The 23356-nt window shown below is 39.2% G+C and overlaps 2 protein-coding genes across 2 annotated transcripts; both read left to right on the top strand.

Annotated features, from left to right (window-relative positions):
* Window positions 1-6342: 6342 nt before the first annotated feature.
* Window positions 6343-18276, top strand: Snurf (SNRPN upstream open reading frame). Its single transcript, XM_057756104.1, has 4 exons — window positions 6343-6479; window positions 11830-11925; window positions 13657-13808; window positions 18140-18276. Exons 1-3 carry the CDS (start codon window positions 6466-6468, stop codon window positions 13763-13765), a joined length of 219 nt encoding a protein of 72 aa, XP_057612087.1. The 5' UTR covers window positions 6343-6465; the 3' UTR covers window positions 13766-13808; window positions 18140-18276.
* On the top strand, window positions 18140-23277 carry Snrpn (small nuclear ribonucleoprotein polypeptide N). The gene is made up of 7 exons (XM_057756103.1): window positions 18140-18276; window positions 19237-19388; window positions 19956-20067; window positions 20526-20678; window positions 21237-21375; window positions 22636-22761; window positions 22848-23277. The coding sequence occupies exons 1-7, from the start codon at window positions 18274-18276 to the stop codon at window positions 22883-22885; spliced, it is 723 nt and encodes a 240-aa protein (XP_057612086.1). The 5' UTR covers window positions 18140-18273; the 3' UTR covers window positions 22886-23277.
* The last annotated feature ends 79 nt before the right edge of the window (window positions 23278-23356 follow it).

Below are 23356 nucleotides of genomic sequence, written 5' to 3'. Positions count from 1 at the left end.
CACCCTTTTCCAAAATTCATGACCTCTTTATTTTTAATCTATCTATCTATCTATCTATCTATCTATCTATCTATCTATCTATCTATCTATCTATCATCTATCTAATATGAGACTAGATCCACTTATGAACCCAGACCAGTCTACATTCTTCTGCCTTATGCCCATCCCACTACAAATAAGTACGGTTATTACAGGTATGCATCACCAAGTCTAGATCACCCATGTGCTATTATTAAGAGGATTGGTTGCAGCTAAAAGTGTTAAGTATTTTCTTAAACGAACCTCTCCACTGACGCCCATGTTTAATAGATGACCTTACTCCCAGGTCGCCCCAGGAAAACATGGAGAGGGAAAGAGAAAGAAGGGGAAACCATGCAAAACCCAGAGACTGTGTGTTCATTCTTTGGGGGGTAGTCTAAATAGCCTGTGGGAGTGGTCCTGACCTTCCCTGGGGAGCGGCTGTTGTTTGGTGGGTTTTTTTGACCCTTTCTGGGAAGGAGGTCACCATTTGGCAGGCTTTCTCAGAGGTGGAGTTTGGATGAGACAAATCCCAGGGGAGGGAACTTATGCCGGGAGTTGGGGTGAAGCTCCCAGGCAAACAATCTAGACATTTTGTATAAAAGGGTGCCAGGGAACAGATGGAAGGCTTCTAATCAAACAAAAAGATCATACCAGAGGTGATAGTACAGACCTGTGATTCCAGCCTTTCCCAAGTGCTGGAGTTAAAAACATGCACCACAATGCCCAGCTCTTTGGTTTTATTTTTTTTTATCATAGTCAAATTCACATTAAGTAAAAATATCTTGATCATTTTAAGAATACAGCACAGTAACATGAAGTACATAGACATTATTATGCAACTATCACCACCATCTATCTCTAGAAACTGATACTATTTTTAAAATTGATGTTGGGGAGTTTTAATTATTGTGGAGACAGAGTATTCCTATGGCCTGGAACTTATTGTTTGTTACAAACTTGTATCACACTCCTGCTTTCTCCTCCCAAGTACTGGGATTGTAAGCGTATACCACCATGCACACCTTCAGGCCATGAAAAATACCATTTTATCTGTTATCTCTATGATATGCCTTAAATTAGTGTTCATAACCTTAATCCCAGACTCAGGAAGCAGAGGCAAGTAGATCTCAGGGAGTCTGAGACCAGCTCTATATTGTGAATTTCCGGACAGCCATGTCTAACCCTATCTCAGAAAAATATATAGTAGGATCCCATAGCGTTCATTCTTTTATTTTTGAACCTTTTCACTTTGGATAGCAGGCTTATGGTTTTTCAGTATTGTAGGATTTCTCAGATGTTTTTCATTCTAAATGTGAGCAATGTCCCACTGGATGTATGTAGCATTTTGTCACCCATCTGTCTGTGAATTCCAGGGTGACTTCTAATTTTGCTGATTGATGTTACTGAGAGTGTAGGTAGACAAAGAGGTATGCAGTTCCCTGCTCTCAGTGTGGATGGGTACACATTCAGAAGACAGAAAACTCTGATTCAGGCCTCACATCTTATAAAAAAAAAATAGAGACTGAGTGAGTACACAGACAATCCATGGTCATGGAAATAAAATTCTTAATACTTGACATCTTTCCTGCAGTTCCCCTGCTAGGACGTGACACAGCATTGTGTAATAGCGCATGATGTGATGAGCACCTGGTTTTGGAATGGGAAGAAAAGGTAGCCCAACGTCTTTCGGGTGTCTTTAACATTCCATGGTTCCAGGGGAAAGGTAGGCAAGACATAGTAAGCTGTCTGTGATTGGCTAGCTGGAATCTCCGGCAGATGCAACTAGATGGTATGTAAGATACTTCCCCCTAACCTGCGTCATTCCCTTTTCTCCAGAAATCAGGTGAAATTCCATTGGTTCACTAACGTTTATACAAGTTCCATGGGGCTTTAGTCATAAGTTTAACACAGTTCTCTATGCGGGTTCAAATATTTCGGACTTCCTTTGTAGGGGGTCAGTTAATTAAAAACCCAGGCTAAACCAGAGTAATCCCTCTCTTGTTTGGTAGATCTACCCTTCAAAACTGACAAAGAGATAGCAGATCACCTCACTTCCCGCATCTACTTCTTTTTAAGTTCCTTTCGTTTAAAATAATCAGCTAGCCATACCACATGCTTTGCATTACTTTGTGAGAAGCTATTGCAAACCAAAGCCCAAAGCCAGGGGTGGCATTACAAATTATTCATCCCCACATTTTGAGTGTAGAGGCAGACAGGTCTGCAGACCCAGTTTCTGGAAAGCCAGGGCCACACTGGGAAACCCTCTCTCAAAAAAAAACAAAAACAAAAACAAAAAAAACAAACAAACAGAATACTTATGTTGGTAGGCATGGTGGTATACAACTTTAATCTTAGCAGTTGGGAGGCAGAGCAGGCAAATTTTTTTAAATCCAAGGCCAGCATGTGAACACCAGGCTAGTCAGTGCTACCTGAAGAACTCTGTCTCAAAAACAAACAAAAAATTATCTTGAACTCCTTAATTCCTTAGGAGTGAATGGTCCTTGATCTCTAGGAGTAAATTTGCTAGTTAGGAAAAGGAATGGATACAACAGAGCAAGTCTCAGGATTATTACAGGGACTGTTAATGTGGTTTCTAGATGAATACCTAGTGTTTTAGTAGCAAGAGAGGCATGTGGTTTTGGGAAAATGTCAGATTTCACATCACACAGAAGGCATGTTTCAATTCATTTAGTCCCTTTTTGCTTGCTTAGAGATGTCTTCTGTGTCACAAACTGGCCCCATCCTCCCTGTGTAGCAAGGGTAACCTAGGACATCTGATCCACCTGTCTTTATCTTCTAAGTGCTAGGATGATATTTGTGTCCTATCATGTCTGGTTTATGTGGTGCTGTAGATCAAACAGGGGACTTCGTACAAACCTGGACATCATAGTAAAACTCTTCCTATTGTTTTTTTCTATTTTAGATGGAGATTAGCTATGCAACTGTCACTGGCCTAAAACATGCTATATAGATCAGGTTAGCCTCAAACTCACAGATGTCCACCAGCCTCTGATAATGAAGTCCTGAAATTAAAGATGTATGGTACAACTGACCTTTTTATTTTATTCATTGATTGATTTGCTTACTTTTTGAGACAAGGTATATAACACTGGTTTTCAGGGAACTTACCATATAGACAAAATGTCTTTGAACTGATGCCTGTCTCTACCTCTAAGAACTGGGATCGTAAGTTTACAATTCAGCCTGAGCATTGTGGCTTATGACTACCATGAATATGTTTGCTACAAATTGATTAGCATTATTTTGCATGGATAGATATTTGTATTTCAATTTGGGATGTAAGTAGGCAGAGTAGTATAGAGTTCTTTTGATTATTGTTCAATATTGATTATTATTGTTATTGTCCATTTATAGTCTTCACATCCCTACAGGCCTACATAGTCTCTCATGCACAGTCCGTAATTGCCATCTTTCTTGGTGCTAGGATTAGAGGTATGTGCCATACCTTTCCCCTAGCTGAACTTTAGTTCTTTTTTCATCAGAGAGTCACTGTGTTCTTCAAGTTTGGCTGGTACTCATAGAAATTTGCCTGCATCAGTCACCCAAGAGCTAGCTTTATAGGATGAACTACAATGACGAGCTTGAAACATAGGTCTTAATGCAACTTAATGGTTAGTTTTTCAGCATTGACAAAGTCATGGTCAAAGTCACTTTGTTTTTTGATTTTGAGGACAGCCTCACTCTGTTTTCCAATTTGAGCTGGAACATACTGTTTTGCTCAAGGACATCAACAATTCATGGTAAACATCCCGCCTCCCATTTCTGAGATAATAGGAATGAACCACTGTTTTTTAGTCTAAGGTGGCCTCGTTACTTTAAATTCTTTTCCGCTTGCAGTAAGTTTTCAAGTCTTAGGTCTTAGTCATAATCAGGTGCACTAAATTGCCACTCCACCCCCAAGGGACTTGCGTGTTAGCATATCTATTTTGCCAGGACTGGGAATCACAGTAGGAATCTGAGGCCAGCCTGGTCACATAGCAAGTTACAGGCCAGTGAGAGCCACATGCTGAGACCCTACGTAAACAACAGAAAAACAATGGATGGGGTTTTACTTTGAAGTCGAGACTTGCAAAGTTTGCTGATTTCCAGCACACTTAATTCCTGATTTCGTTTAGCATAGTCTACATGGTGGACTCCCACCTAGGACAGAGCCTGTCTCAAAATCTTCCCCACCTGGGAAAATTAAAACAACCCCCAGGTAGAGATACAGAGGATTTTCCAAGCACACCTGGCTTGGATTAAGACCCTGAATTAGAAAAGCAATAACAAAATTTACCCCCAACCAAGATACGATTGTCTTTTTTATTTTTCCCTAAGCACTCTCAAATTGTGTTTTTTCATTTGCATTTCCATGTGTTTCTCTGTTTGACAGTTTTTAAATTTTATTTTGTGAGGACTTCCATTTGAATGCTTTCCCTCTGACAAAAACAGGAATGATTTGAGTTTATGACTTTATTGAATATTCTGAAAATTAAACCCTAATCTTTTTTTTTTTTTTTGGCAAATGATTTCTTCCAGCCTACTTTGCTTTTTTTTCCACTTTCTGAAGAGTGTCCTTTGAAACAAAATCTCTTATGTAACTCATGAAATCTCACTTACCTCTTATTTTTTATTGTTTTTGTTTTACCTGAAATATCTAATAATCTGTAATCAGAAATGTATACTAATTTTCTTCTAAGTTACTCATATTTTAAATTCTACAGCCATTATCCATTTTAGTTTTTGTATTTAATGTAATGTAGGAATCTTGATCAGATTTTGCAAGTTTTCTATTGTCAATGCTATTAAAATATTTCTTGTGTCAGATTTTATGTCCTAAAAGTTTATAAACCATATCCCTAACCGTTTGACGTTAGAGTGAATTGCTTATGTTTGAAGTGATCAAATGATTGGAGATATAGTAACATCTAGTAATCTATTCAGATAAATTTGACCGACAAATCTTATTGTTTCTTATTTACTGTTATAGTAAAGAATATGCCAACTCAGGCCTATAATTAATGTTATTATTTTCAAAGCAATCAGTAAGTCAAACATCATGTTTTTTTGTGCTGTTTACAAGGTTCCTTGGGCCTTTTCTGGAATCTAAAATCTTTTTTTTTATTTCTTTTAAAAAATATAAACCTCGAACACATTGACCGAGTATCACAAATATATTTTAAATCGAGAGAGAATAAATTCAAAGGCATGGATTTTGACTCCATGAACACATCTTCTTGGTCCATAGCATTACTTTTTTTTTTTATTTTATTTTGTAAGTTGTTCCTAATTATAGTCAACATTCAAAATAATTTCATATACAAATAGTTAAGAATAATAAAATTGTTAATTAGATTAAAATTATTAAATAGTTTGGAAGTGCTTTGATAAATCTGAGACTTTATTATTGGTAAGCAAATGATTTCCATAATCACCTCTGTATACTGACAATTTTGTATCACTGAACCTAGTAGGTTATTATTTACATCCGGAAGCTTTAACGTTTTTTGCTTGTATGTAAATAAATTTCTTCACCTGTTTTTAAAAGTTCAGGTTGTTGTTGAAGTGAAAACTGTCATTCAAGCTGAAAATAGGAAATCAGGGAATGGAATTGTAGCCCACTGGGACGAAAACAGGGAGAGAACATTAGCCACACATATTCATTAGAATACCTCACCAACAGTTCGGACAGGTGGTCAACAAGAAAGTCTACAGTTATGTTAAACATTGTGTAATGTAGCTTCCTTAGTTTTCTGTGCTTGGCATTTTCTTTCCCTAAACAATAAAATACCTGCATATTGAAGCTAACAGCAGAACAATGCTTTAATCCCAGCACTCAGGAGGCACAGGCAGTAAGATCTCTGAGTTTGACGTGAGTGCCACCTACAGACCATGTTCTAAAGCTACACAGAAAAACAGTCTCCAAAAGCCCAAACTGGAAAAAAAAAGGGCGGAGGGGGTGTAATTTTCTGTACAGGGTGTGTTCTCTAAATTATCATTCTAAAAATATGTCTCAATATGTGGCACGTAATCACATATAGCAAAAAAACCTTGATGTTTTAAAATCATGTTTTATCACTCAGTGATGCTTGCTTGCAACCACTACGGAACTAAAAATTATTCTTTATTTTAAACATATTTAAAAACAGGTATTTGTGGCCCATAGCCCATGTTGACAACTATTTTATCAAAATATTTGCTCAAGTTACTATGGTAGGAATGCTCGGGGACCGGTAGCCATTTCTTTGCAGGTCATTGGGGTCAGGCAGTGGAATCCCTGCACTGCGGCAAACTACGTGCGCATGTGCGGCATTGGCTGTGACGCGCATGCGTTGCGTTGGGTTCTGCGTGATAAGACGGAGCCGCTGCGGCAAGTCTGGCGCAGAAGAAGGGAGGCAGCTGGAGATGTCAGACGCTACCTTCTGAGGAGCGACTCGTAACGCGATGGAGCGAGGAAGGTCAGCTGGGCCCGTGGCGCTTTTCGTTGTGAGGCTGTTGTATTTTACCAAAAGATTCGAGGTTTGGGGGAAACGAGTTACTTTTCTTTTTGAAAATCAGAGACGAGTATTTTAGACCGATTAGACGGATTTATTTGGGTGGGGGGAGGCAATGTGATGTCGGCGCTGTAAGGCGTTACCAGTGACTGTGGGCTCCGGGGTGAGGGAGCCGTGCTGCGGCAGGATTGCACTGCGCAATGGTGAACGGGGGCTCGTCCGCGGTAGTCCGCGGTCATCCGCAATCTCTTGCCGCGGCCGTGGGGGAAGGTGACCGTGGTCCGCGGATGCGGCACTGGGAGAAGGTGAGCAGCATCCATGACTGCGACACGGGGTGGGGGAGGGGAGCAGGGTCCGCGATCCGCAGCCCTGGGGGAAGGTGGGCAGGTTCCGCGATCTGTTGCCGCGGCACTGGGGAAAGGTGACCATGGTCCGCAGATGCGGCACTGGGAGAAGGTGAGCAGCATCCATGACTGCGACACAGGGCAGGGCGAAAGGGAGCAGGGTCCGTGAAATGCGGCACTGGGGAAAGGTGGGCATGGTCCGAGGATGTGGCGCTGGGAGGTGAACTGCGACACAGGGAAGGGGGGAGGGGAGCAGGGTCCACGATCTCCCGATGTCGCCCTAGTTAAGGCGAGCACGGTCCGTGGACGCGGCAAGGGGTGGGGGCAGGGAAGCCCGGTCCGCTGTACGGTGAGCAGCCTTGGTAGTGGGGAAAGATGAGCAGTGTCAGTGATTAGAGGCCGCGGCACTTGAGAAAGGATGCCCAGGATTAGGATCCGCGGCACTGGGGGAAGATCAGCCAGATCCATGACTGCAGCACAGTGTAGCGGGGAGGGGAGCAGGGTCCGTGATCTGCGTCACTGGGGGAAGGATGCGCAGCATCCATGACTGCGGCACAGGGTTGGGGGAGGGGAACAGCAGGGTCCGCGATCTGCGGCCCTGGGGAAAGATGAGCTTGTTCTGCGATCTGAGCCTGCGGCACTGGTCGAAGGATGCGCAGGATCCATGACTGCGGCACAGGGCGGGGCAAGGTGAGCGAGGGAGAGGGGAAGCGGACGGGGGAGTCCGCGATCTGCAGCGCATGGCAGGGGAAGGGGACCAGGGTCCGCAGTTTGCGGCACTGGGGGAAGGTGAGCAGTTTGCGGCTAGTCGGTGGTTCGCCCGGTGACCGCCTCGACTGCTTCAGTGTGCAGGTGGTTTTGCGCAAGAAGATCCTTGTGGCTCAGAGACGTGATGGCGTGGCCAGGCTGTGGCTGGCCAAAGTGCTTTTGAATCACAGTGGTATGGATGGCTGGCCAAAGTGCTTTTGAATCACGGTGGTATGGAGACTGCGTGGTTGCAGGTAGTTATAGGAAAATATGTATTAGAACCGGGGTACTGGGCCCCGGGAAGGACCCTAGGAGCACAGAGGTTCTGTCAGGGTGTGGCCCTCGTGGGGGGGTCTGCAGTGGTGGATCTGTGGAATGATCCAGTGCTGGGGGGGAGGGGTGGGAACGGACCTTTCCGGACGGACAGACCTCCGTTCCCAGTTTTTTTTTTTTAATTTTCTTGCTGTCTCCTGTTAATCGGTGACGTATTGTGTTTGTGTTGCTTCCTTTTGTAGAATTATTCTTCGCCTGCAGGAGAGTGACTGGCGAAAGCCGCAGTGTTTTCTTGTTTATTTGGTCACTAAACACCCCTCACTGCAGGGGTTAATGTATGAAATGTATGTAAAACTTGCCATAACCCAAACCAGGAACAGTAGCAGTGACAAAACCATGTGTCTTTTGGTTTTTATTCTTTTTTCCTGGCATTCGGGATTGAATCTTTGCATGTCTTGGTATTATCAAGGGGGTCGTGTCCAGTGTCAAACGCCATTGTGAGATTCCCTAAAGATGGCCGCTGCTGCAGAGGTGTTGGTGTGCGCAGGCGCGGCTGGTTGGGGGGGGAGGGAGAGCGGGGGAGCAGACCCCTCCCCACCTTGCTGCTTGTCACAGGGCGAGCCACCTGCTTGTCAGTTCCGCAGGGTTGGAATTGCAGCCACACCCTGGTCTCAGGACCGCAGGGACAGGTGTCTTCTCCCATCCTCAGCGCCCTGCGGTGGGCACAGGAAAACCAGATGCGGTAGGGATGACACGCACCTCCGCCTGCATGGAGGCCTGGAGGGAGTGGACCGAGGGATGGCGCAGCATTGGCGTGGAGAACCTGGCGGCCATATCCTTAACCTGCTGCATTAACAGCGTGCCCCTCCCTGCAGTGTCGCAATGGGGGGGGGGAGACTGGTTTGCGCAGGTTCTTTCTCACAGGCTTGGTCCTGGGTTTTCTATTACCTTAAGGAATGGAAGGCATGCGGGGGGTGGGGGGAGTCTAGAGGTTTCTATGACGTATTCCGTATTCCTGTGTGTCAGCGAGCATCTTCGCTGTTTCGCAGCTCAAGACCTGTTGGTGATGCCTAACATAGCCTTTCCTCCTGGGTAGGATAAATTTATATTTGAATTTATATTAATGGTCACCTATTATTTTTAATATTTTTCTACTGTTCTGAATGAGATTTGTTATTTTTAAGGCAGATTGAATAATTTGTAAAACAGCTTTTGGCTTTGTGTATTCCCTTTGATTTCTGTTTTCCAGATAATAAAAATTAACAGTTGCCTTAATGTGATATTTTGTCATCCATTTTTAATGCTTTGGTAGTTTAATTACTCAGTACATGGCTTAAGACTTATTCCCCAGGGATAATTTTTATGGATGTATTAAGTTAATGATATTTTTCACGATTTTTGAAATTGAAGCTAATCTGAAAATATGAAAGAATAATGAACCAAGTAACTGCCTTGTTTATTTTATTAAACTTGTTTTTAAATTTTGAGACAGGATTGCGATGTAATCCACATTCGTTTCAGATATGGTATGTATCTCAGGCTGCCCTGGAGCTGGTGATCCAACCCTTTTTCTTCTGTAGTCCAGTGAACCACAGATGTGACTGCACTTGGATTGAAGTTTTTAACATTTAAATATTTTTTCCAGGATTTTTATGTACTTGCTTTATTTTTAGATAGTATGAGTAGATAGTATATATGGTTGTAATTTTTAAAAAGATAAATCTAGAAGATTAACTTTATTTTATTTTTTTGTTTCTTCTGACAGTCTCTGTAGCCCAGGTTGCCCATGAACTTGTGATCTTCATACTTCAGGTGCCATACTCAGGCAGTGAAATTACATTAATGATATTGTATGGAATATAGCTTATTAAGTCTTTGTTAGGCTGTAGGAATATACTGCTTCTAGTATGTTTTGGCTCAATTTCCAAACTGCCTAATTTGGCCCACCATTTTGTAAATGATGAATCAGTTATGTTTGATTATGCCTTGTCTTAAGTAGTTAGTTTCTAATTTAAAGTTTATGTCCGAAATAGAATTTGCAGATGACAGTAATTTGCCATAAAAAATTAATGCTATACACTCCTTATGCATGTTAGCATAATTAGGCATTTCATAAAACACCATTTTTGATATGAATGCCTACATTTGCACTAAGCCAGCATTTTCAAAAATAAACTTAGATATCTGATTTGTATATAAAAGTTAGGTTTAGAAAATTGAAATAATAAAATAGTTTTGTATTGATGACTAAACTGTGCCATTTTCACACTGAGGAACTCATAGGACTTTTGACAATGTTCTTTGGGGTTATAATTTGATATGTTATTTACCCTATCCAACAATTATAAAACTCCTGCTGGCACTCACCTGTAACTCCTACCACTAAGGAGATTTATGTAGTAGAATCAGGAGATCAATGTCTTTAGCTTCACAGTAAGTTTTAAGACACAATGTAGGGTACATGAGAGACCTTTGTCTCAGAATATTAAAATTATCAAATAGATTTCTGTTACAGCCTGGATCAGTTCTCCATTTTCCTCTGTAAGTGAATGTACTGTAGTGTAAATGATCATATCTGGTTTTATTTGTCCTTAGTAGACATTTATAACAACACTACTAGTGAGGATATATGTGATACTGGGTTGGTGTTTACTGTTCCATCACTGCAGTAGAATTGCAGGGTCACCAGTCTAATGTCACCGGTCCTGGTCCTTTATTAATTACTCTAGGCTTAGTACAGCTTTGCATTTTCATTATATTTCCCTGCCTCGTGCACGCTGTCATCAAATGATATCTCACAGTATTTACAACTTAATTTCTCTTATTAATGATATAATATGTATTTCATGCTGATTGGTCAACTAAATATGTTATCAGGAAACCCATTGAAAAGGTAGCTTTTGTAATTTTTTTAATGTATGTAATTTAAAGATGTAAGAACTATTTTGCTTTGAGGTATGCCTGCCACCTGGAATGCCATGAATATTTATCCATCATTCTTACATAATTTACCATTTTTTTCTTTTGGGGACTATGCCACTCTGAAGTCCAAGTTATTAATACCTGTAAGAATTTGCCCTTAGTGGTATCAGGTATGTTTCATGATACTATGCAATCTTAATTAAAATTCAGTTTATTTGATTTGTTTATAATTTTGTCATGTGGAAATCCTTAACATTAAATTAAAAAAAAATTATTTGGATGTTTTGGCATTTCCACTTCTAAACAGCAAAACAACTGAATTGCTGGTAAAATGCTTAATCTGAAAATTCTATTTTTAAATATAGATATGATTCAGAAAATTGGCATTTGGATTCTTCTATTGAGAATCATTCTTGACTTGTCAAGCCTTTCTATTTGTCTCTTGCCTTCATGTGTCTAGTTTCCATCTTAAGAACATTTCCTGCAGGTCCTAACATGGCCACCCTGATGCTGCTGTTCATGCAATTGACTGCACAGCCATTTTGTGAAGTGCTCTCAGCTAGTTGATAGCATTTTGCTTAAGCAACCCTCCTATTTCTTTATAAATCCCATGACAACTACGTTTATGTAGAGGTTAGTGTGTGTCTGTCATAGGGAGGGGCAGCACACATGCTATGGCACATATGTAGAGGTCCACATGATTTTGTGTGGAGTAGGTTCTCTTCTTTTTCAAGGGTCCAGAGATCAATCTTTGATTGTCATGTTTGTATTAGTGGCTAGCAATTAAGCTTTATATACCGAGCCATTTTTGCTAGTGCTGTATTTTTTTAATGGAAGGATTCATGTAACTTAGACTGCTTTGAAGGTAGCTGAGGTTGGTACCCCCGTCTTCCCTCCTTAGTGCTGCGATTACAGGCATGTCCTGCCACCCCTGATGATGCCCTGATGGGAATTGAAGGTGGGACTTCCTGCTTCCTAGGCAAGAAATCTATAAATACATTTATTAAATTGTTCTTTTTCTGTTTCAGGGATCGCTTACACCTGAGAAGAACTACTGAACAGCACGTGCCAGAGGTGGAAGTCCAGGTCAAGCGTAGACGGACAGCCTCACTGAGCAATCAGGAGTATGTAAACTCTGGGTTATGAACCAAATTACAAAAGCAGCGTACAAGAAGAGATTAGAGTGACATAATGGAATACCCAATGCAGAAGTTATGACAAAATACTGAAACTTTTAATTGTATTATTTTAACTTAAGTCAACATTATCATTTATTTAATTCATTTTTCTTGCACAGGGCCTGTCTGTGCAGCCCTGGCTGGCTTGAACTCACAGAGTCTGCCTCCACGACATGAGTGCTAGCTTTAAAAGCATGTGCCACCACGCATGGCTCATTAACTGCTTTTCATGTAATTTGACTTCCCCCCCCGACATTTCAATTCTAAAAGTGTTGCTTCCTTTTTTCCCTCTTTATTTTTTTTGCCGAGCAGGAATTAAACTTAGCGTAAGTGCTTTCTTTTTATTTCTTCACATGTAAGTGAGTTTTACCTTTAGAATTTTATTTACTTTATAAATACCTGTTATTCATAAAGGAGTAATTTTAATAATTTATTTTTTATTTTATGTGCATTTTTTTGCGTGCATGTCTGTATGAAGATGTTGGATCCCCTGTTTCCATTACAGACAGTTGAAAGCTACTATGTGGATGCTGGGAATTAAACAAGAATCCTCTGGAGAATAGTCAGTGCTCTTAATCCCTGAGCCATCTCTCTAGCCCTTATCTAGGTTATTTTATGATGTTCATTTTCTAGGTTTTTTTTTTTTTTTTTTGCTTTGTTTTTCAAGACAGGGATTCCATCTGTCCTGGAACTAGTTCTTGTGTACCAGACTGTCTTGAACACACAGATCTGCTTTCCTCTGCTCCCACCACTGCCTGGCTCATTTTCTGTTCTTATAAATGCTTTTTTTCTGCATTGATAGGACATTAATTTACACAAACTTATTTTTGTTTTGAGACAGATAGTCTATGCTGCCCTTGACATCATCTCAAAGCAAAGTATGATCTTATGGTCAGATCATACTCTCAAAATATTATATTAGTTTTAAATGTATATTCACACATCACATGTATAAATATTGTAATTTATGTTTTAAGATGTCTGTTATTGACGTCTTGACCTATTTATATATCTATTTGTCTTGCTGTTCTATTTTTTTATTGATTGATTGAAAGATTGATTTATCAATCTATCTATATTTATTGGATTGATGGGCTATTGGTTGATTGACTAGCTTCTTGATCTATTTCTTGGCTTGCTGGTCTATTCACATTCATTTATTGGCTTGTTAATCTGACTTTCTGACCTATTTATCCATTTATTCATTATTCATATTCATGGCTTTCTGGTATATTAATTGATTGACTGATTGATTAACTGAGTGATTGACTCCTTGATTTATTTATTAGCTTGTTGGTCTATCTATCTATCTATCTATCTATCTATCTATCTATCTATCTATCTATCTATCTATCTATATCTATTGCCATCTTGAACTTTTTGATGGGTTGCTGGTCTGTTTTAGCTTGTGGATCCATTTAGTTAACAGCTTGCTAGTCTATTAATTTGCTTGCTTGATTGATTAGCTTCAAGTTCCCTTTTTGGTTCATATACTACCTAACTGCAATGTTATCTTTAGTAACTAAATGGCTATCTTTTAAAATATGTTAGCATTTTTCTGGTGATCTTTTATAAAATTAGGCTCTTATAGAATAAAAGTGTCTATTTTCATTCTTATTGCTATCTACATAGATGAATGCCTTTCTGTGATGTAAAAATATTGTGCTCTTGCCCTAGGTGCCACCTGTACCCACGTCGCGCTCAGCAGCAGCAGCAGGTTCCTGTGGTGGATTTCCAGGCAGAACTGAGACAGGCTTTCTTAGCGGAGACACCAAGAGGTGGTTAAAGCAGTATTGAGACATCACGGAGGTGGAGGTCAAGGAAAACAGGTTAGCGTTAATTTCAAAGTAAAAACAAACAGTAGGGTATCTAGAGTTTAATTGATACAGATACCTTTTTAAGAGCTTTATATACACAATAACCTTTTTTTAAAAGCTTTATATACACAAGCACTAGACACACAACATACAGCAATTTTATACAATGAACATTTATTTATTTTTTATGCTTTTCTTTTTTGAGACAGAGTTTCTCTGTATAACAATCTAAGTTGGCCTCAATCATTGGTAGACCATATGGCCTCAAATTCACTGAGGTCCACCTGCCTTGGACCCCCAAGTGCTAGGAATAAAGACTGTGCCACCACCATCTGACTAAAAAATTAGATTTAAAAATATATGTATGTGTGTGGTATTTTGTTTGCATGTCTATGTACCGTTTATATAGAGAGTCCAGAGCAGGACCTCAGATCTCCTAAACCCTGGAGTTGGAAATAAGAGTCAGACTTTGTGTTGTCTGAAATTAAACTCAGGTCCTGTGAAGGACATGCTCTTGTTTTTTTGTTTTTTAAAAAAATAAAGTAACATTTATTTATTATGTATATAGTGTTCTACCTTCATGTATCACCAGCGCTCCTTACAGGTGTTGGTGGGCCACCAAATGGTTGTTGGGAAGGTTGACCTCAGGACCTGGATGAGCTGAACCATAGCTCCAGCTCAAGCTAGTATTCTTTAAAAAAAATATATTTATTATGTATACGACATTCTGACTGCATGTATGCCCGCACCAGAAGAGGGCGTTAAATGTCATTACAGATGGTTGTGAGCCACCATGTAGTTGCTGGGAATTGCACTCAGGACCTCTGGAAGAGCAGCCAATGCTTTTAACCACTGAGCAATCTCTCTAGCCCCCTCAAGCTAGTAGTCTTACCTGCTGAGACATTTATTCCCCAAATTAATTTGTAAGAACATTTTCACATGATTATAATTATATTAAGCATGTTTAATTTACATGTGTCCCATATGCCCTTTGTGTGTAATCATGGATTCACTCTGGCAAGAAAGCCTTATGAGCTAAATGTTGAAATTATGGGCATGTAATATAAATGCTATAATTATTTCAGGTTTTATTTATTTATTGAGACAGGATCTCACTATGCACCCTGGACTGACCTAGATAGAACTCACTTTGTGAAACAGGGTGGGTTGAACAAATAAAACATGTGGGCCTTAGGTGTTTAGTTCTAGGTTTTACAAGTTTATGTTTATGGTGTTTTACATGCTTGTATGTCTATGTACTGTGTGGAAATGGAGTTAACATGGTTGTGAGCTGCCATGTAGGTGCTGGAAATTAAAGCTGGGTCCTCTGGAAGAGCAGCCACTATACTTAACTACTGAGTAATCTCTATTCTTTCATGATTTATTTATTTGTAGACAGGTTCTAATTGACTAGGCAGGACATCTCTGTGTAGAACAGGTTGTCCTTAGACTCATAGATCTAGATCTTCTGTCTGCCTCATGGGCTGTGAGGCATGTGTCACGTTACCCCACATTCATTGTGATCTTCAGATATGTTCACAGTTTATTTAAACTGTATCCAGTCCCAACTCTTAACTTCTTGAACCTTCTATCTAGCACTCCTTTTCAATTGCTTTTCCCATTTTTTTAACTAACTGTTCACCTGGTCCTAGCTATCAATATTTTTGGGCTGTGAGCTGTATCACTGAAGTACTAACATCCTCACCATTTTTTTGTCTGCATGGAAGAAAAGTATGGGCCTCATAAGCCCACCCCATCCACGTTGGACTGTTGATTGGCTAGTCTAGTGCATGCATCTGTATATACTTACCATAAGAGTTCATAAGTGCAGCAGCCCTGCAGTGTCAAGAAGACACTATTTCCCAGAAGTCCTCTGAGGTCATCATCTTTCTACCCCTTCTGTGATGGCTTCTCAGACAGGGCGGTTGGGTGTGATAAGACTTAGGACTGAGCAATCTACTATCATTAATTTTGTGCACTTTGAGCAATTACAAGCCTATTGACCACCATCATCTATGTAATGTATGGGTATGAGACAATGTTTAGAGGTACATTGATACTATGTCAAATAGAATTTGTAGCTTTTCCAATAGCCCATCGGTTCTCCTCAACTGTGAGATCTTGGCATGCCCTCCCTGTGAAGTAAGTATGAATTTCAATTATTTATTACTGAAAATAAACATTGTGTGTGTTTTCAGGAAACTACAGAGGCTGGAGAGGGCATCAGAATCCCCTGGATCTGGAGATGGAGAAAGATACTGATAAGTTGTCATGTGGATTATGAGAACTGAACTTGGGTCCTCTGCAAAATCATAGCAGGAAGCTCTCAGCCCACTGGGCCATCTCTCCACGCTGTTTTCAGTTTTTAAAATGTAGTCAATTTAGCGGGGCATGGTGTTGCATGCCTTTAAACGCAGCAATTGGATGACATACATAGGTGAATCTCTGAGTTCCATGTTGGCCAAATATACATTATGAATTCCTTTAGGTTGTCTCAAGTCTAGAAAATGGAATTATTCAATTTAATTTAGAATGAAGTTCAATTATATGAACATAACATTCATGCCACCATTGTACCAATGGTCATGCATTACCCAGCTGATTATTACTGTAGAGCACAGGTTTCAAAAATGGGTATGACTGACTTCACCAGCTTTCTGTACTTCTGATATTGAAAGCTTGCCAGCAGTTAGGAAGCTTCTGGGTTGGTTCCAGTTTGATATTTTTATTGTATGTAAATAAAAACTGGTATCTTAGACAATCAGACTTGTCACCAAGTTCTGGTGAGAAACATAAAGCAATTGCAATAGGCTATATTATTTATGGGGAATCTGCCACCAGACTGCACTTGGCAAACTCAAAGGGGGATATTTATTTCACACTTCACAGTGTGATGCAGTGTGGCTTCTGTGAGAAACATCATCCCCATGTAACTACAATTAAATGATTTTTTTTAAAAATCATTTAAATTTGGTTTTTCGAGACAAATTTTCTCTGTAGCTTTGGGGCCTGTTCTGGAACTCACTCAAACTGGCCTTAAACTCAGGTCTATCCACTTTAAACTGCATCCTGAATGCTAGGATTAAAGGCATGAGCTACCATTGCACAAATAATACATATTTTTAGAAAGTGCATTATCAAATTTTCGGCACATTTTTAGTGTGAGTTATATTGCTCATACTCCAGGATGCTATGTCCCTTTCCTGTTCTAGTTCCTCAGGATGGCATGAAGATTAAAAATTCAAGGGATAATCTCACGTGAGCAAAGGAACTGAGACAAAATAAGATAAATACAGATTCAGGATGGGCTTATACTTTGTGAAACCTATTCTCTGTGTTATAGAGAAATAGCTTCTACTCTCATGGTTAAACTTCACAGATTCTCATTTAAACTTCTAGTTAAAACTAGGCAGAGTGGCCTTATGATCCTAGCACACAGAAAAGGCTAAAGAATGGGATTAAAAATTGCAGACTAGGCTGAAGTAAATATAAGGAAATATTATCAAATTTTATGCTTTATCCTGCAATGAGTATCTACCAGAGAGCTGTATTCCAAGCTCGTAATTGTATTTTACATTTATTTTAAAGTGTCTGCCGTCTAGCCATTGAACTTCTGCTTCATCGGTTCTGCTGATTATTGTCATACTTGTCTCCATTTTGATTTTAAAGAGGCAGCCTATAGTTTTAGACATGTTAAATAAAAATATATTTGAACTGAGGAATAAATAGGACACCGATTAAATTTAGGGATGAAAAATGTAGGTGTTCCTGAAATACATATAGTGTTGAAAAATATTTTGATATTTTAAAAATGTGCTTTTCTTCCAAAATGGAAGATGTGGTTTTATAAAAACCTAGCAACAGTGATTCGAGAGATGTCTCATTGGTTTCTGCAGAAGACCTGGGTTTTGTTTCCAGCACCCACATGGAGGCTCAAAACTAACTGTAACTTCAGTTCCTAGGAATTTGATGCCATTTTCTGACTTTGAGCACCAGGCACATGTATATTAAAAAATATATACAAAATGCTGGGATGCATAGAAAATTTTGTAAACCACTGCTTAGAAGCCAGAGACTTAATGGATTTCTGGAGCATAATTAAGTTCCAGGTTTACATGTTATCCAGAAATTAGTCAGCATTCATATCTGGCCACTAAAATATATCTACTGACCTACACAACCAGGAATGCTTAGCAATACTGGTAGCCAATTGGTTTCATAGATCTAGTAGGTTAAACGATTATTAAGATTAGGGTTAAAATTTGTTCTTTGTTAGAGATGAAGTTATACTATTTTAAAGCATAGTAGATTGAAGTACAGTTGTAATTTTCTTCCCTCTGCAGGAATCTTTAAAAACACCAGTCAAGCTTACATTGTGTCGAAGCAAACCTGCATCACACCTTTATTTATAGCCCTCCCCAAAGTATTAAAGATCTTGAAATTTTACTATTGAAGTGTCTATTGTGGAACAGCAATCATGGTGAGTTGTACATTACAGAGTTGGATAGCTGCTGTAGTAACCTCATAATTTTTCATTGTATAGTTTTTGAAGCTGTAAAATTTAGAAATAGGGATTCATTTATAGAGATGTACATGCCTGTTAGTACTCTTAAAGCTTTGGAGAGAATACCGAGGGATGCCTTATCAATTCTTTTTTTAATTAATCTTTTTATCATTTAGATTTTGGTGAGTCAGTATAACCTTAAGGAACCACCTTATAGACCAAGGACTCTTAGATTCTATTGCAGAACGTACAGACTTCTTGGAAATAGCAGGTGTCTGTTAAAATCAAAAAGGTGGTAGATGAGGGATTGTTAACCTGAAGCTCTCAGAGACAGATTAGATTAGCAAAGGAAAAGATGCTACTTGCAAAGCAGGGAGTTGTGTTAAAGACTGGAAACCAAAGCGTTTGGGTGGTAAATAGAATAAGAGCTGAGGATATCACCATTGTCGCAAGTTCAGTGCTGAAAAAATAGCAAAAGATTTTTAATAATAGTGATATGGATGTGTTGGATCTGGGAGCCCTTTGGTGATCATGATTTCATTTAGTTGGGGTTATTTTATAACTTTTACTGAGGTAGTTTTTTTTTAGGTTTACAAAAAAGTTTATAGTGCCAGGTGCTCTGTTTGAAATGATGGTCATTTGATGGAAAGAAAGCAAAAAATAGTGTTGACAACTTTAAAGGAGAACTAAGTGAGGGATTTCTATTTTAGGAATAAGTTTCATAACTAGTAGATACTATGGGTCCTACTTAGGATTCTGAGAAGTACAGAGCTATGTAAAGTGGTCTTAGTCTACTTGATATTTCAGTATTTAGAAAATAGAGAGAAATAAAGGGGGACTGTATTAAAGAAAACTGCTTATATAGAGATGGAGGAAAAAACAAGGAAACAGGAAACACATGAACTTTCCATTGATGTTCCTTTTTACTGATTGCAGACTGTGGGTAAGAGTAGCAAGATGCTGCAGCACATTGACTATAGAATGAGATGTATCCTGCAAGATGGAAGAATCTTCATTGGCACCTTTAAGGCTTTTGACAAGCATATGAATCTGATTCTCTGTGATTGTGATGAGTTCAGGAAGATCAAGTAAGGCTTGTTTGGGTCATGGATTGGAAGGCTGGAGCAGTAATAAGATGGATAGGGAGACTGAATTAGATAAAGAAGGTGGGGATGGCCGTGCGGTTATGTTTCCTAATCGTTTCAGAATTGGATCAGATCCTTATGTTAAATTCATGTCATTACATACAAATAACGTTGGCAATATATAACTTACATTGTCAAATCTGATGTCAATAGTATTTGGTTATAATCTTAATGCACTTACAATTTTGATATAAATAGGGCTTTGGTTTCACTTACCTTAAAGGCTTTGTCCTATCATTTGCTTCTATATTTTGCAGCGGATCATGTTGGGTATCTGTATATCAAGGGAACAGACATAGGAAAATAATTTATGCAAGTTAAAGAAGTCTACAGAGTAATTGGGGAATTAAATTTTTAATAATAGTGATGGATGTGTTGGATATAGGAGCCCTTTGGTGATCATGATTTCATTTAGTTGGGGTGATTTTATAACTTTTGTCTAATTGATTCCTTTGATAAGTAAGGATCACAGATTTATTTTAATGACTTTTATTTACTTCTGATTTATAGGCCAAAGAATGCAAAACAGCCAGAACGTGAAGAAAAACGTGTTTTGGGTCTGGTCTTGCTACGTGGAGAGAACTTGGTCTCCATGACTGTGGAGGGTCCACCTCCTAAAGATGTAAGGATGATGGAGGGCAATATTTCCATGTTTCTGGTCTTCGATTTTTACTTCAAACATGAATTATACAAGCCCATGGTACTTGGACTTAATGTCTTAGCAGGGCATATGGAGAAATACTGTAATTACATGTAATCAAATAAAATGTGCCTAGTACTTAGTATAAGAGTTCAGATCTATACTTCAGAAAGTATATTTATGATTTCACAAACGTGCTGGGTGGAAGGTAGAAGTGAATTTTTATTGGGAAGGAAGTGGTCAAGGAATTAACAGTTCCCAGTTTTGGAAGTATATATCTCAAATCTGTAAGGCACTCAGAAGTATTTGTTATTACCATCACATTTGTTTGCATATGGAGCTAATTAGCTTGTAACATGATTGAGAATTAGTCCCTTGGCTAAAAATCACTTGTATTTGAACAAAACGGGCAAGTTTTAAGTGATACATTTTTGTTTCAGACTGGTATTGCTCGTGTGCCTCTTGCTGGTGCTGCAGGTGGCCCTGGGGTTGGGAGGGCAGCTGGCAGAGGAGTACCAGCTGGTGTACCTATTCCTCAAGCTCCTGCTGGATTAGCAGGCCCTGTCCGAGGAGTTGGGGGTCCATCCCAGCAGGTAAGACCAGAACAAGGTTTGCTGTTGATGATAAAATATGACGAAAGCATAGAACTGAGAAAATGAACAATCAGAAAGCTATTTCTATACTGTTTAAGTTTTATATGCTCTAGAAAGACTAATCCTTGATAACTAAGACACTTTGAATTGATGTGAGTAATGAAATATGCAACTGTAAATGCCAGGTCAAGAAAAATCAAAAGATTATAAAACGGCAATATGTCAAGATTTAAAAATATGAGACTGAAAGTAGATGTCTGATTCTGGTGGGAGTTCAGAATTATAGTCAAGACTACATAGAAAGACTCTGTCTCCAAAGTAACAAACAACAAAAGAAACCTCCCCAAATGTACACAAAACAAACCAGAACAGCTCAGCAGGAATATGCATAGCATGTAAAAGCTTCTGGATTTATTCCTCATCAACTTAAAAAGAGAGTAAGATAGGTAACAAGATACAGCAATTGTATCTGTAATAGGACTTATTCATTATTTCTTTCTATGTATTGGGAAACGATTGCATCCCTCATCTCTTTGTATTTTTGGCATAACTTTTCAGGTCATGACTCCACAGGGAAGAGGCACTGTAGCAGCTGCTGCAGTTGCTGCTACTGCCAGCATTGCTGGAGCTCCAACCCAGTACCCACCAGGACGTGGAACTCCACCTCCCCCTGTAGGCAGAGCAACCCCACCACCAGGTAAGTCCTTTAGAACAAATAATTATTTGGATTTCCTACAGAGTCTATCATCTTGAGGAAATAACATCTCAAAGTGCTGTGTATTATTTCTTAGCCTTGCTAAGAATTTAGGAACTATGCTACTAGTTTTATTGTTAAACATTTTTTATTGAAGATAGTTTTTCTAATGCAATATTCTGCTACTTTCCCTTCCCCCAGCACCTTCGTACTTCCCCACCTACACAAATTGACATTTGTTTTGACTAGAATACAAGCAGGCATCTCAAGTAGTAAAGTAAGATAAATTGAAACAAACCAAATTAGGAGTAAAAATCAAACAAATATAAACAAACAGCAAAAGGAAAAGTACAAAAAGCAAACCTTTATGAACAAAGACAGAAACCATAATTTGTAAGCAGGCATTCTATGAAGTTAGAAATTTAATGTTCAGACAAAGCTACGTGAAGCAAACGCTCCCTCAGTACTGTGAATCAGTTCTGTGTTGGCATCTATTATTGGGCATGGCACCTGTTTTAAGTGGTTGGTACATCTATTGAGCCTCTTAATTTTTCTTGTGTAAGTGGTTTTGAATTAGTGGCTAGCTTCTGGGGTGATATGGGAACTTGTGTCTATGACTCTCAATGCTGGGACACCCACATGCCTTAGACCTGTACAGGTTCTGGGTGCTACTACTGTTGTGTCTGGAGGGCCTTGTTTGATTGGTGTCTTCAATCCTCAATGACTCTTACAGTCCCTTTCTTTCCTCTTATTCTCAGTAAGTGGAACTTAAATCCAATCAAGTTTGTTTAGGGTGGCTGGAGAGATGGCTCAGAGGAATAGAGCACTGGCTGCTCTTCCAGAGGTCCTGAGTTCAATTCCCAGCAACCATATGGTGGCTCACAACCATCTGTAATAAGATCTGGTGTCCTCTTCTGGATAGGATACACGAAGGAAGAAACCTATATACATAATAAAAAATAAAAAAAATCTTTAAAAAAAAAGTTTGTTTACTCTATACAATCTTTGCCACTATTTAGCAGTGTATCATTCTGTCAGGTGACCGTTTTAGATCACAGGGTTTGAAGCTATATTGTCATTGGTATTTGTAAATGAAAGGCTAGAGTCTTTGGAATTAGGATGACACTCTGGATTACAGGATAAGGAACTTCATTTCGCATGCACACACTTGCCTCATTACTGGAACCACTATTTTGTACTACACCATAATAGCTTTATTTAATGAGCTGGCCTAAGGAGGGTTTATTTGTTATTTATTTTCAGGAATCATGGCTCCTCCACCTGGTATGAGACCACCCATGGGCCCACCGATTGGCCTTCCCCCTGCTCGAGGGACACCTATAGGCATGCCCCCTCCAGGAATGAGACCCCCTCCACCAGGAATTAGAGGTCAGGGCCTGTGAATAACATCAGATCCTGTAATATTTATATGCTCTTGATAACTTCAATAGAATTTTATTATTTTTCCTTTCTAGGCCCACCTCCCCCAGGAATGCGTCCACCAAGACCCTAAGATGGCTGATAAATATCAGCCTTTACTTTTCCCTGCAATGCATCTTGTGAAATTGTGTAGCATGCACGCTTTTTGACCCCTCTTACTGCATTAATTATAGCTAATAAATACATAAGAGCAATTGAATTGAGGGTTTCTTTTGTCTGATTTTGTTAAAGTCAGAGTGAAACTAATGTTATTGTGAAAGGTAAAAGCAGGCATGCAGTTTATTTGCTCAAGCTAGTATCTTAGGATAAAATGGTTGAGATATTTCCTGATTCCTGCCTCTTCCTGCATTAACATGCTGCTTAAAATCTTAAAGTAAGATTGTGATTTGCTAAGTTTAACATGGCACTGTAGTCACTTTAATATGTCACAATTAGTTTGTGGAGAAACTTAATCAGATATAATTAAATTAACTTAAAGAAATTTTGGCAGTGGTATTTCTTTTATGATCATTAACTAAAACATTTGGGAATCCAAGTTAGTGCT

Source organism: Chionomys nivalis, chromosome 23, assembly GCF_950005125.1.
Source record: "Chionomys nivalis chromosome 23, mChiNiv1.1, whole genome shotgun sequence".
NCBI classification, from domain to species: Eukaryota; Metazoa; Chordata; class Mammalia; order Rodentia; family Cricetidae; genus Chionomys; species Chionomys nivalis.
This window is presented reverse-complemented; position numbering and strand designations above follow the sequence as displayed.

Excerpts from the sequence above, each read along its gene's own strand:
- Snurf (XM_057756104.1), top strand. Across the intron at positions 11,926-13,656 it reads GCCTCACTGAGCAATCAGGA|GTGCCACCTGTACCCACGTC; the intron begins GTATGTAAACTC and ends CTCTTGCCCTAG.
- Snrpn (XM_057756103.1), top strand. Across the intron at positions 20,068-20,525 it reads AGGGTCCACCTCCTAAAGAT|ACTGGTATTGCTCGTGTGCC; the intron begins GTAAGGATGATG and ends TTTTTGTTTCAG. Across the intron at positions 20,679-21,236 it reads TTGGGGGTCCATCCCAGCAG|GTCATGACTCCACAGGGAAG; the intron begins GTAAGACCAGAA and ends ATAACTTTTCAG.